Raw genomic sequence first — 15,151 nt, 5'->3', positions numbered from 1 at the left:
TTAAAAACAATTTTACTTTCCTATTCTTCTGATCAAAATGAATAACCTCACACTCCTCTGCAGTATATTCCACCAAGCACTTTGGACCATAAGACATAGGAGCAGGAATTAGGCCATTCAGCCCATCGAGTATGCTCTGCCATTCAATCATGCCTGAAAAGTTTCTCAACCCCATTCTCCCACTTTCTCCCCATAACCCTTTATCCCCTTGATATTCAAGAACCTACCTATCTCAGTCTTAAATATACTCCTTGACCTGGCCTCCACATCCTTCTGTGGCAATGAATCCCATAGATTCACCACTCTCTGGCTGAGAAGTTTCTCTTTATCTCCATTCTAAAAGGTCGTCCCTTTTCTCTAAGACTATGCCCTTGGATCCTAGTCTCTCCTAGGTAAAAACAAGGACTGCAGATGCTGGAAACCAGATTCTAGATTAGAGTGGTGCTAGAAAAGCACAGCAGGTCAGGCAGCATCCGAGGAGCAGGAAAATCGACGTTTCGGGCAAAAGCCCTTCATCAGGAATAGATGAAGGGCTTTTGTCCGAAACGTCAATTTTCCTGCTCCTTGGATGCTGCCTGATCTGCTGTGCTTTTCCAGCACCACTCTAATCTAGACGCCTGGTCTCTCCCACCAATGGAAACATCTTCCCAACATTCACAGTGACCACACCATTCAGTATTCTGTGTTTCAATTAGATTCCCCCCTCATCATTCTAAACTCCATCGAGTATAGACCCAGAGTCCTCAAATGTTCCTCCTAGATTAAGCTTTTCATTCCTGGGACTATTTTCGTGAACTGCCTCTGAACACACTCCAGGGACAGTGTATCCTCCCTGAGATATGGGGCCCAAAACTGCGCAGGATACTCCAAATGTCGCCTGACCAGAGCCTTATAGAGCCTCAGAAGTACATCCCTGCTTTTATATTCAAATCCTCTCTGAAATAAATGCCATCATTGCATTAGTCTTCCGAATCACTGATACAACCTGCAGGTTTATCTTGAGAGAATCCTAGACTAGAACTCCTGTCTCTTTGCACTTCAACTTCTGAATTTTCACCCAATTTAGAAAATAGCAGATGCTTCTATCCTTCCTACCAAGATGCATGACCACACATTTTCGCACATTGTACACCATCTGCTGCTTCTTTGCCCACTCTCCTAACCTGTCCAAATCCTTCTGCAGCTTCCCCACCTCCTCAATGCTACCTTCCCCTCCACCCATCTTTGTATCGTCTGCAAACTTAGTCACAATCCCCTCCGTTCCTTCACCTATATTGTTAATGTGTAAAGTGAAAAGTTGTGATCCCAACACAGCCTTGTGGAACACCACTTGTCACCGGCACCGTCCTGAGAACCCTTTTATCCCCACTCTCTGCTTTCTGCCAGACAGCCAAACTTGTAACAACGCTAACACCTTGCTTCTAACACCATGGGCCCTTATCTTATTCAGTAACCTCCTGTGCAGCACCTTGTTAAAGGCCTTCTTGAAGTCCAAGTAGATAACATCCATTGGCTCTCCTTAGTCTAGTCTAACCTACTCATTACCTCCTCGAAGAACTCTAACAGATTTGTCAGTTATGACCTCCCCTTTATGAAATCAAGTTGACTTTGCCCTATTTTACCATACACTTCCAAGTATTCAGAAATCTCATTCTTCACAATGGATTCCAGGATCTTACCCACAACTTGAGGTTAGGCCAATCAATCTATAATTTTCTGCCTTTTACCTTGCTCCCTTTATAAACAGGGATTCACATTAGCGATTTTCCAGTCCTCCGGCACTGTCCCTGATTCTAGCGATTCCCGCAAGATTTCAAGTAATGCCTGCACTATCTCTTCAGCTATCTCCCTTAGAACTCTGGGGTGTTGTCCATCTGGTCCAGATGTTTTATCCACCTTCAAGCCATTCAGTTTTTCTAGCACCTTCTCCTTGGTGATGGTCACCATTCTCAGCTCTGCCCCCTCACTCTCATGAATTTTTGGGATATTTCTCATACCTTTCACCATTAAGACTGACATGAAGTAATTGTTCAATTCTTCAGCCATTTCCTTGTTCCCCATTATTATCTCTCAGCATCGTTTCCGGTGGCCCAAGGTCCACTTTTCCCTTTTTTTTTCCCCTTTTTAGATATCTAAAGAAACTCTGATAGTCTTCCTTTTATATCACTGGCTAGCTTACCCTCATTTAATCTTCTCCCTCTTTATTTCTGTTTTTGTTGCCACTTTGATCAAAACTGGAACAAAGTGACCAGAGTGGTGCTGGAAAAGCACAGCAGGTCAGGCAGCATCCGATGAGCAGGAAAATCAATAATTTGGGCAGGAATAGAGGCAGGAAGCCTCCAGGGTGAAGAGATAAGGGGGGGTGGGGTGGGGCTGGGGAGAAGGTAGCAAAGAGTACAATAGGTGAATGGGGTGGGGATGAAGGTGATAGGTCAGAGAGGATGGTGGAGCGGATAGGTGGGAAGGGTGATTGGCAGGTAGGACAGGTCATGGGGACAGTGCTGCACTGGAAGGTTGGAGCTGGGGTAAGGTGGGGGGGAGGGGAAATGAAGAAACTGGTGAAGTCCACCTTGATGCCCTGGGGTTGAAGTATTCTGAGGCGGAAGATGAGACATCCTTCCTCCAGGCGTCGGGTGGTGAGGGAATGGTGGTGGAGGAGGCCCAGGACCTGCATGTCCTCAGCAGAGTGAGAGCGGGAGTTGAAATGTTGGTCCACAGGGTGGTGGGGTTGATTGGTGCGGGTGTCCCGGAGATATTCCCTGAAGCGCTCTGCGAGGAGGTGTCCAGTCTCCCCAGGAGACTGCATTAGGAGCAACGGATACAATAAATGATATTGGTGGATGTGCAGGTGAAACTTTAATGGATGTGGAAATCTTCTTTGTGGCCTTGGATGGTGGTGAGGGAGCAAGTGTGAGCGGAGGTTTTGCAACTACTGCGGTGGCAGGGGAAGGTGCCAGGAAGGGAGGGTGGGTTGTTGGGGGGGTGGGGGGGGGGAGGCGTGGACCTGACCAGGTAGTCACGGAGGGAACGGTCTTTGCGGAATGCGGAAAGGGGTGGGGAGAGAAATATATCCCTGGTGGTGGGGTCCATTTGGAGGTGGCGGAAATGTCAGCGGATGATATAGTTAATGCAAAGGTTGGTGGTTGGAAACTGAGGACCAGGGAATCTGTTCTTGTTGCGGTTGGAGGGGTGGGGTTTGAGGGCGGAGGTGCGGGATGTGGATGAGATGTGTTGGAGGGCTTCTTCAACCACATAGGAAGGGAAATTGCGATCGCTAAAGAAGGAGGCCACCTGGTGTGTTCTGTGGTGGAACTGGTCCTCCTGGGAGCAGATATAGCGGAGGAATTGGGAATATGGGATGGCTTTTTTACAGGAGTTGGGGTGGGAAGAGGTGTCATCCAGGTATCTGTGGGAGTCGGTGGGTTTATAAAAAATGTCAGTGTCAAGTCAGTTGTCATTAATGGAAATGGAGAGGTCCAGGAAGGGGAGGGAGGTGTCAGTGGTGGTCCAGGTGAATTTAAGGTCGGGGTGGAATGCGTTGGTGAAGTTGAACTGCTTAACCTCCTCGCGGGAGCACGAGGTGGTGCCAATGCAGTCATCAATGTAGCGGAGGAAGAGGTGGGGAGTGGTGCCAGTGTAACTACAGAAGATGGACTGTTCTATGTAGCCCACAAAAAGAGACAGGCATAGCTGGAGCCCATACGGGTGCCCATGGCTATCCCTTTGGTCTGGAGAAAGTGGGAGGATTCGAAGGAGAAATTGTGAAGGGTGAGGACCAGTTCAGCCAAACGAATGAGAGTATCAGTGGGAAGGGTACTGTTGGGGACGTCGTGAGAGGAAGAAACAGAGAGTTTGGAGGCCCTGATCATGGCGGATGAAGGTGTAGAGTGATTGGATGTCCATGGTGAAGATGAGGCATTGGGGGCCGGGGAAACTGAAGTCTTGGAGGAGGTGGAGGGCGTGAGTGGTGTCTCGAATGTATGTTGGAAGTTCCTGGACTAAGGGGATAGGACAGTGTCGAGGTAGGTGGAGATGAGTTCAGAGGGGCAGGAGCAGGCTGAGACGATGGATCGGCCAGGGTGGTCAGGCTTGTGGATCTTGGGAAGGAGGCAGAATTGGGTGGTGTGAGGTTCCCGGACTATGAGTTTGGAAGCTGTGGGTGGGAGATCTCCTGAGGTGATGAGGTTCTGTATGATCTGGGAGATGATGGTTTGGTGATGGGGGGTGTGGTCATGGTCGAGGAGGCAGTAGGAGGACGTGTCTTCGAGTTGGCGTCTGGCTTCAGCGGTGTAGAGGTCAGTGCACCAGACTACCACTGCACCCCCTTTATCTGCTGGTTTGATGGTGAGGTTAGAATTGGAGCAGAACGAGTGGAGGGCTGTGCATTGTGACGGTGAGAGGTTGGAGTTGGGGAGGGGGGTAGACAGTTTGTTCCATACCTGTCTATAACTCTGGCTTCTTTGTCTACCGCACAGTTTGCATTCCCACTTAGCATTGTATTGTCAGCCCATACATATGTTATCCTCCATCTTTTCATCTAAATCATTAATATAGATTGAAATAGCTGAGCCGTCAGCATTGATCTGTCTGGTATTTCATTAGTCACAATCTACCAACTTGACAATGCCCCATTTATCTCTACTCTCTGCTTCCTGTCTGGTAACTAATTGCTTGTTTCATATTCATTCATGGGTTGAAGGCATCACTGGCTAGGCCAACATTTATTGTCCATCCCAATTGCCCAAAGAGCAGTTAAGAGTCAACCATGTTGCTGTGAGTCTGTAGTCACTTTTAGGCCAGACCAGGTAAAGATAGCAATTTCCTTCACTAAAGAACATTAATGAGTTAGACGGATTTTTCCAACAATTGACAATGAATTTATGATCGTCATTAGACTCTTAAATCCAGATTTTTTTTTATTTAATTCAAAATTTCATTATTTGCCATGGTGGGATTCGAACTAGGTCCCCTGAAAGTTACCTGAGTCTCAAGATTAACAGTCCAGTAATAATACCAGTGGACTGTTGTCTCCCAGCTCTATCTACGTCAATGCATTACCATAACTCCAGGAACCTGTATCTTGTCCTAAAACTAAGGAAAATGATTGCAATTGTTGGAGGTCAATCATCTCAGCCCCTGGATATCACTGAAAGAGTTCATCAGCGTGGTATCCTAGGCCTGAATACATTCACCTGCTTCATGACCTTCCTTTCATTATAAGACCAAACATGGAGTGTTTGCTGATGATTCTACAATGTTCAGCACCATTCACAACAACTCAGATACTGAAACGGTCCAAATCCATATTTAGTAAGACCTGGTCAACATTCAGGCTTAGACTGATAAGTGGCACGAAACATTTGTGCTACATAGGTTCCAGTCAATGGCCATTTCCAGCAGGAGACTATCTGACCATCTCTTCATTAAATTCAGTTGCATTACCGTCACTGAATTCCTCCATAATCAACATCCTGGAAGTGACCATTGAGTCATATAAACATTGTGATGACAAGAGCAGATCACAGAATGGAAATTCTACACGTGTAACCTGTCTGCTGCCTCCCTGTTGTTTGCCTCCCCTGAGAGGTGAAATACTGTCTATTTGCTTTGGTGAGTGCAGTTCCAATAACACTTGACACTCAAACGCTCAGGCCGAAGTGACTCTACCAGCTTATTTACTCCACTCACTGCTGATGCAGGGTGACTGCGGTGTGTACCATCCACAAGATGCTTGGCAACGACTCAATGAGGTTCCTTCCAAATTGACAATCAAGAAGGATAAGAGCAGCAGATACATGGGAGCACCATCACCTGCATGTTTCTCCCCAAGCTACACACCATCTCACTTGAAGCCATTACTGCCACTTCTTCACTGATTGTTTAGCCTAAATCTTGGAACACCCTCCCTAGCAACACTGAGTGGGCCTCATCACAGGAACTGCAGCAGTTTAAGATGGTGGCTCACGTCTAACTTCCCCAAGGATGTTCAACAAATGCTATCTACCCCCCTTCCTGTGGAAGAATATAAAATATAAACTGAGTCCCATATTTGATTACCAATTCTGCCAAGTTATGTGACTCCTGCAAAATGATGATGTCAGACCAAAGAATTCCTCAATGCTGTAGAGCTACAAATTTCAGAGCATCCACCCTAGAGCTGAGAAAGTGAAGGAATATCCGTGAGTCCTACTAAAATACGGATCATTGGAGTGAAGTTAAAACCCACTCCTATATCCAGTGGGTGTTGCTGACCAAGCCACCATCCAGTGCCCATCTCTAATTGTCCTGGAAAAAGGTATTTGGGAGCTGCCAACTTGAATCGCTGCAGTCTCCGTGGTTTAGAGTGCTGCACTTGATGTATATCCCCATATTATGTATGATTTGGTATTGTATTATCACCATATTCTCAATTTTAGAAATAAGTTGTCACTAAAGGGAAAATTGGTATAAAACAGAAAACATGTATTCACCTAGTCAGTTTTAATATTATTGGATGACCTCAGTGTTTTGTACAGGAATTGAAAACCATGTACAGACATCAGGTGAAACGTGGATAAGGAGCTGGATATTCAAACCAGCATAAACAGATACAATGATTCTCAATTTGAAGTCCTGTTACTATTGTAATACGTTTCTATTATAAATTCTCATCTTTACATGCCTACACAAGTTTGCCTCATTGTTATTATACTCTCTCATCAATGAAGGCACTCTGGTAGATCATTTGAAGTTCCAAGCTGTATTGTGGATAAATATCTTAATAAAAATCTGCATTTTTTATTTAACTGCAGAATGCTGATTACACCACAGGACAAGTCTTTGACTTGTCTGAAAAGTTGGAACAGTCAGAAGCTCAGCTTGGTCGAGGCAGTTTCATGCTTGGTTTGGACACCCATGATAGAAAATCTGAAGATAAGTTAGCCAAAGCTACACGAGACAGGTAAAGGCAATTTTTTTAAAAAAGTATGTCTAATGTTACCAAACTATTGTGTGCATATTTGAAAACTGAGCAAATTCAAAGTTAAAGTTGCAACTGTATCTCTCTACTTTCAGAATTAAAATTTGCTGTATATTGGACAGTGCAACAAATAATTTCATGTTCTGGATTAGTGGTGCTGCTCTTCCAGCACCACTAATCCAGAATCTGGTTTCCAGCATCTGCAGTCATTGTTTTTACCTAAATAATTTCATGTGCCTTATTTTGCAAAAGGATTTTTTTTTATTTTTGTCAGAACTGTTGTGAGGGGGAGAAGGAAGAGATTATAATGGAGATGACTTATTGCTATGTAAAGTGATTATTGAAAAACAAGATCTCTGGCACTGTGTAGAATGGGATTACTTTGCCTTTTTCTCCCTGCACAAGGTGTCTAACGTAAGAATTGTTCATTTTCTGAAATAAACTAGATTTCAGCCCTTCCAATTTAGTCATTTTAATTTTTTTTCCAGCTGCAAGACTACTATAGAAGCTATACATGGCTTGATGTCCCAAGTTATTAAGGATAAACTCTTCAATCAGATCAATGTACCTTCTGCTTAATGTCTGGCAAAGTACCTTTTCTGTCTGGCAAAGAAAACACCTTGCAGAACGTGTGCGTGTAGCATGAAGAGACTCCTTTCAATTAAAAAGTTTTTAAAACCTACAGCATCTGTAGTTATATCCCAAGATGCTAGTGACACAGTGAGAACTAATGGTTGTTTTCTTAGATTTTTGTCATCTTGACTGTCTTAATTTGAAACAATATTGCTAAAGTTTCATTAACTGGCAGTTTGTCTGACCACCTTACTTCATTATGAGTAAACCTGCTCTTTATTGAAGCATCAGAAGTCCAAAATAAGAAATAATCCATGGTGGAACTTCTAAAAATAGAAAAATGTAAACAGTGTGCTTTGTGTTATTAAAACAAGTTAGTATACCAGAATTTGTACTTTCTTTTTTTAATTGAATTGCACTGAAGATGCCGCATGTTAGCGTGTTTCAAATATGTAATGTATTTTTTTTTAAATTGGGTATTATTTTACAATTAACCTACTCAAGCATTCACATTTCTAAACTAAGGTATATTAACAATAAAAAAAAGTTCTTTTTCACCTGTTATAAATCCACATATTATAAATGGGTCCTTCATACACAATGGATGTGATTTCTTAAATTGTGCTTGCAGTTTGAGAGGTTGATTTAGAAATTGTTGAAGCACCACCACCTGCACATTCCCCTCCAAGCTACTCACCATCCTGACTTGGAAATATATTACCATTCCTTCAGTGTCACTGGTCAAAATACTGGAACACGCTTCCTAATGGCTTTGCAATCTACCCAAAACACATGGACTGCAGCTGTTCAAGAAGGCAGCTCACTACCATCTTCTCAAGGACAATTTGGGACAGGCCCAACCAGCAACACCCAAGTCCCAAAAGTAAATTTAAAAAATGTAAATGTAGCTGGGGTTGATCATCTATGATGGCTCTTGATATAGCAACTTTTTACCAATTTCCTCTTTGCAATTCAATCTTTGGTTTTCCATTGCTTAACAGTGCCTGGCTCTTAATGCAAATGTGTTTAAGTTCAAGCTGTATTCTCTGCTGTGTTGGGGTTATCACAATTATGGAAGGAGACTTACTACACTATCAGTTTTCTGCTCTGAACATTTCTCACTTTCTGAGCTAGCTTATTTCTGTTAGTTACAGCCTACCTTTCCCAGCCATGTTCTGACTGCTTCCCATTGTCACTCATTCAGTTTATCCTTCCACTGTTTCACTGGATACATTTGTATGTACTACCAATCATTGAACCTATTTGCCACCTCTGAAGATGAGTTCTTTATTCTGCTGTCAATACTCCCTCAAAATGTTTCACTCAGTTCCTAGTTTGCTTGCCCTCTGGCTGTGTCAGTGGAAGGGTACTATTTGGGTCGGCGGGAGAGGAAGAAGCGGAGGGCTTGGAGGCCTTCAAGATGGGGGATCCTTCAAGCACTCTGCTTTTTCCTCTCCCGCCGACCCAACCAGTACCCTTCCATTGACACCGTCCTTCAACTGACTGAACTGGTCCTCACTATTAACAACTTCTCCTTCCAATCCTCCCACTTCCTTCAAACCAAAGGAGTAGCCATGGGCACCCGCATGGGCCCCAGCTATGCCTGCCTCTTCGTCGGATATGTGGAACAGTCCACCTTCCGCAGCTACACTGGCACCACCCCCCCACCTTTTCCTCCACTGCATCGGTGATTGTATTGGCGCTACCTCGTGCTACCACAAGGAGGTTGAACAGTTCATCTGCTTTACTAACACCTTCCACCCCAACCTCAAATATATCTGGACCATCTCAGACTCCTCCCTCCCCTTCCTAGACCCCTCCATTTCTATCTCGGGCGACCGATCTGCTGGAAACCAGATTCTGGATTAGTGGTGCTGGAAGAGCACAGCATCTGCAGTCATTGTTTTTGCCTAGTTGATTTTAACCCTACTGCGAATCCTCTTGCAAGGATGCCTGCCTTGAAGAAGATTTCCTCCTCTCTCTACAAGAATCTCAGGGAGTCCCTCTCCCATTGCAACTCCCAGGTCCCCCATCCTCCTAGCTTATCTCTCCACCCTTCAGGCTCTCTGCCTTTATTCCTGATGAAGGGCTTTTGCCCGAAATGTCGATTTTACTGCTCCGCGGATGCTGCCTGAACTGCTGTGCTCTTCCAGCACCACTAATCCAGAATCTGGTTTCCAGCATCTACAGTCATTGTTTTTACCCAATTCCACTACCGAACAAGAAGGCCTCCTTCAAAGACCGCAATTTCCCCTCCAGCCTAGTTGACGATGCTCTCCACCACATCTCCTCCACTTCCTGCACCTCTGCCTTTGAACCCCACCCCTCTAATCGCCACCAGGACAGAACCCCACTCGTCCTCACCTTCCACCCCACCAACCTCCGGATACATCGTATCATCCTCCGTCATTTCCGCCACCTCCAAACGGACCCCACCACCAGGGATATATTTCCCTCCCCACCCCTATCAGCATTCCGGAGAGACCACTCCCCCTGCTACTCCCTTGTCAGGTCCACACCCCCCTACCAACCCAACCTCCTCTCCTGGCACCTTCCCCTGCAACCGCAAGAAATGCAAAACTTGCGCCCACACCTCCCCCCTCCCCTCCAAGGCCCCAATGGATCCTTCCATATCTGTCGCAAATTCACCTGCACCTCCACACACATCATTTACTGTATCCACTGCACCCGATGTGGTCTCCTCTACATTGGGGAGACAGGCCGCCTACTTGCGGAATGTTTCAGGGAACACCTCTGGGACACCCGCACCAACCAACCCAACCGCCCCATGGCTGAACACTGTAACTTCCCCTCCTACTCCGCCAAAGACATGCAGATCCTCACCTTCCGCCTAGAAACCCTCCAACCCACGGGATGAATGTAGGTTTCTGCAGCTTCCTCATTTCCCCTCCCCCTACCTTATCTCAGTCCCAATCCCGGATTCAGCACCGCCCTCTTGACCTGCAATCTTTTTCCCGACCTCTCCGCCCCCAACCCCCCCCCTCCGGCCTATCACCCTCACCCTCACCTTCTTCCACCTATCGTATTCCCAGCACCCCTCCCCCAAATTCCCTCCCCCTACCTTTTATCTCAGCCTGCTTAGCACACCAGCCTCATTCCTGAAGAAGGGCTTATGCCCGAAACATCGATTCTCCTGCTCCTCGGATGCTGCTTGGCCTGCTGTGTTTTTCCAGCACCACATTTTTCAACTCTGGACTCCAGCATCTGCAGTCCTCACTTTCTCCTGATAGTTCCCCAGCCCCAGCTCACTTCTAGGTACCCGCCAGGGCCCCAGTTATGCCCATCTCTTTGTGGGGTATGTGGAAATTCCTTGATCCAGTCCTATTCTGGCCCTCATCCAGAATTTCTGTAATATATTGATAATATCATCGGTGCTGCTTCGCCCTCTCATCCAGAATTGGAAGAGTTGATCCAGTTCACTTCCAATTTCCACTCAGCCTTCGCTTTCACCTGGTCTACCTCTGTTTTCTCCCCTCCCTCAACATCCCTGTTTCCATTCAGATAGACTGGCCACTAATATCCTCTATAAATCCACCTATCTTCTGCATATAAGCTGACATTTTCCTAGCTACCATCAGTTCTGAGGAAGGCAACCTGAAACGTTAACTCCAATTTCACAGATACTGCGAGATCTGCTGAGCTTTTCCAGCAACTTCTGTTTTTATTTCTGATTTACAGCATCTGCAGTTCTTTTCTGATTTTTAATGATTGGAACTATTATCGATGCAATTTCATATAATGCCACTGAGCTTGGATTATTTTGATCATATCCAGGTTGATTTGATCACTACAGCCTCCATGCTGAAGAGTTTGCTTTTTTTGATCACACCCAAATTTGATTGACCACTTGTTCTTGGTTCCCATGGGATTTCTTCTCTCATAGTTCTGTCCATTGTCAACTTTTTCCTTGTAATTCCTGACAGTTTTTAAAATTATTATCTTTTAAATGTCTTGTTTTTTTCCATTCATGTTAGTTTGCATAATTAAAACTGTCAGCTGTTGATGCCAGTGGGTATGAGAAAGCACAAGCCATTGTCATAATTATGTAATGCACCAGTAAATACACATTTCTTAATAACCAATTAATACTCCCTGAAGGATTCGTACAAAATCCAAACAACACTACCTGGTCTGATGCGGTAATGGTTTTTTCTTGCCAATTCCCACTTCCATTATTGGAAATCGGGGATCAAGAGCATTTAGGGTCATATTTAATGCCTCCTCCTGCCCCTTGGAGTGCATCTTGTCTCTAAGACCTACCTTCTGTTTTAATTCTATTCCTATTGGAACGGCTGACCACATGGCTAACAATGTTAATGGTTCTCTCAACTCAAATGCTGACCCATTTCAAATCTGTGAGCATCCAACCTCAAAATTAAACTCCCCCTCAACACATAATTATTTGATAATTACATTCTGAGCTACTACTATTTTCCTTTCAAATTTTTTGAATATGTTGCCTAAATATTTGTGTCCTTATTCTACTTCTCGTAGCCTTTGGCATAGTTCAGGACCTCGTCCTTCTGCAATGGCACTATTCTTTTGTGCAGCTGAGTTTAACTGCACTCGCTAGTTCTATCCTTATCCATTCATACTGGATATAATCAAAAGGCTTCTGTTCCTGTGTCCTGGCTACAGAATACGGCAAGAATCTATACTTTGTCCTTTATAATTCCCCGTCTGTATGTAGCCTCTCTTATACAATATCCAAATAGGTGATATTCTACATGTTACAATAACAGTAGCCAACTCCAGTTTGCTGACTTTCATAACTCTTCCCTAACCTCTGTGTTTTCAAACTATTTGTCTGGCATCTAGCACTGCATTGGCTACAAAGTCAAGGTTTGCCATTCTTATACCTCTGGGCAGAATTTTATAGGGCCTTGAATAAAGTAGGCTATGGGGAAAGATTTGGAAGAATTGGGCAAGAAATCTAGTGAGACCTTTCTCAATGTTGGAAACAAGCAATTGCATGCCAGACATTGAGACAAGCTTCCTGCTAGGGAGTAATGAGATGCCTTTGAGCAGGGAATGTTATTTCTTATCACCCTCATTATTTGTCAATCCTATCTTGTCAATATGCAGCTTACCATGGAACACATAGAAACTAGATGCAAAACAGTGTTCTGAAGGCAGTAATGCTTGGCATTTTGTTTTCAACTGAACTGACTAATATCCATGTTCATGACAATTTGGTTTCAATACTTTTAATATTGAAAATTTATGTCAGCATCTCTTTAGAGGAAGATTTAGATATTTCTTGCCCAAATACTGCATGATTTTGCCATCCTTCTTTCAGGATTGTCAGAAGTGCAGTGTTGCCATGACACACTGGAACCCCACATGCTAGCATTCATGTAATAGATGTGCATTAGGAGAACATGAGGATAGCAGATGCTGGAGATCAGAGTCGAAGAGTGTGGTGCTGGAAAAGCACAGCCGGTCAGGCCTCATCTGAAGAATAGGAGAGTCGATGTTTCAAGCATAAGCTCTTCATCAGGAATGGAGCCTGAGAGATAAATGGGAGGGGGAGGGGGGGGGGGGGGGTGGCTGAGAGGTAGTAGCTGGGAATGCGTTAGGTTGCAGTGAGAGACAGAGAGACTCACTGAGATCCTTGTTCAGGGAGGAGGAGAACTTCTTCAAGGCAGGCATCCTTGGAAGAGGCTTCGCACTAAGGTTATAATCAACTAGGAGAAAGTGAGGGCTTGTTGAAGTGTAGAAACTTTATTGCTGGAACAGCACAGCAGGTCAGGCAGCATCCAGGGAACAGGAGATTCGACGTTTCGGGCACAGGCCCTTCTTCAGAAACGCCTGTTCCCTGGATGCTGCCTGACTTGCTGTGCTGTTCCAGCAATAAAGTTTCAACTTTGATCTCCAGCATCTGCAGACCTCACTTTCTCTTTGTTGAAGTGTACAATAGATAATAACATAATGTTCCATATCATTCAGCTCACTTTACAATTTTACTTGTATGTGAATATTACACTTTCTGGGAAAGTAGATTGATGGAAATTAATCTTCTTGGAGCTGCAATCCAACATCGCCTTGAAGTTTCCCATGATGTGTCTGAATATATTTGTTGTACATTCTGGACCAACAGAATGTGAGTATTCTTGAATCTGTTCTGCTGTGATTGGTTTCTTAGTGTTTTGTGGTCACAAAGTTGAATTCCATATATGCTAGTGGTCTTGTTATTGCTGGTCCATTTTGCCTTTTCGAATACATCTGGTTTCCATCTAGAATAGCTGACTTTTACCATCAAGAGGCCAATGCAAGTAATGGCTGATTCATTATATTGCAGTCAATTTTGCAGTTTTAGGTTGTAGACTTCTAATGACCCAGGCATATCCTCAGAATTCTGACTGGTTGGATACTTCCACTAGCTCCCGTATGAACTTTAGCCAGTGTTTGTCAATGTTCTTCAGGCAATAGTTGCAAAAGCTTCTAAGTCATAGAGATGTACAGCACAGAAACAGACCCTTCAGTCCAACTCGCCCATGCCGACCAGATATTTTAACCTAATCTAGTCCCACTTGCAGTACTTGGCCCATATCCCTCTAAACCCTTCCTATGCATGTACCCATCCAGATGTCTTTTAAATGTTGTAATTGTACCAGCCTCCACCTCTTCCTCTGGCAGCTCATTCCATACTTGCACAACCCTCTGCGTGAAAACTTTGCCCCTTAGGTTCCTTTTAAATTTTTCCCCTTTCACCCGAAACCTAAGCCCTCTAGTTCTGGACTCCCCAGTCCAGGGAAAAGACTTGTCTATTTACCCTACCAATGCCCCTTATGATTTTATAAACCTCTATAAGATCATCCCTCAGCCTCCGACGCTCCAGGGAAAACCGCCCCAGCCTTTTCAGCCTCTCTTTGTATCTCAAATCCTCTGACCCTGGCAACATTCTTGTAAATCTTTTCTGAACACTATCAAATTTCACAACATCCTTCTTATTGTTGGGAGACCAGAATTGCACACAATATTCCAAAAGTGGCCTAACCAATGTCCTGTGGGGAAGCAAAATGAAACAAAGGTATAGGTAATTCTGGCCCTATTTATTTATAAATGAGCCTGGGCAGATGGAAAGCATATTAGTAGGGGACCATTTTGTAAATAGTGAACATTTATTAGAAAACAAAACTAATTTCTAAAGAGTGGTGGCAAAATTTGTTAACATCTAACCAATAATCTGGGATTACAACAATATATCCCCTTTTAATCCCAAAATAAACACGCTCACACAATGCAATACAGAAGACAACAAAATCTCTATAGAAATTATGAAACAAATTAAGAGTAAGCCTTTCAGCCTTGAGCCTCCTCCACCATTCAATGACATTAAACCAATCTCATTGGAAACTCAAAACTGCAATCAACCCCTAAAAGTGATACAAGACAATGAACATCTGCAAAGTCATCAGGATAGAAGCCCAGGCAAGACAAATTGATAGGAGATTTTGTGGCCAGAAACGGGACTCCCAGAAGGTATGTTGCCTCCCCGGTGCCAGGGTCTGGGATGTTGCCGATCGATTTACAGGATTCTGAAGGGGGAGGGTGAGCAGCAATAAATCGTGGTGCCTATTGGCCCCAGTAATATAG

At 44.3% G+C, this 15,151-nt stretch overlaps 1 protein-coding gene across 1 annotated transcript in view; it reads left to right on the top strand.

Annotated features, from left to right (window-relative positions):
• Window positions 1-7,919, top strand: part of cops5 (COP9 signalosome subunit 5) — a 28,871-nt gene extending 20,952 nt beyond the window's left edge. Inside the window, exons 7-8 of the mRNA XM_043689247.2 lie at window positions 6,792-6,940; window positions 7,447-7,919. Coding sequence (XP_043545182.1) covers window positions 6,792-6,940; window positions 7,447-7,537 — 240 coding nt within the window. The 3' untranslated portion in view covers window positions 7,538-7,919. The remainder of the gene's footprint in view (window positions 1-6,791; window positions 6,941-7,446) is intronic.
• Window positions 7,920-15,151: the final 7,232 nt, after the last annotated feature.

Source organism: Chiloscyllium plagiosum, unplaced genomic scaffold, assembly GCF_037043375.1.
Source record: "Chiloscyllium plagiosum isolate Xiang-an unplaced genomic scaffold, Cpla_swu_hap1 HiC_scaffold_4, whole genome shotgun sequence".
NCBI lineage: Eukaryota > Metazoa > Chordata > Chondrichthyes > Orectolobiformes > Hemiscylliidae > Chiloscyllium > Chiloscyllium plagiosum.
The sequence above is the reverse complement of the archived record's forward strand: the minus strand, read 5'-3'. Positions and strand labels throughout refer to the sequence as shown.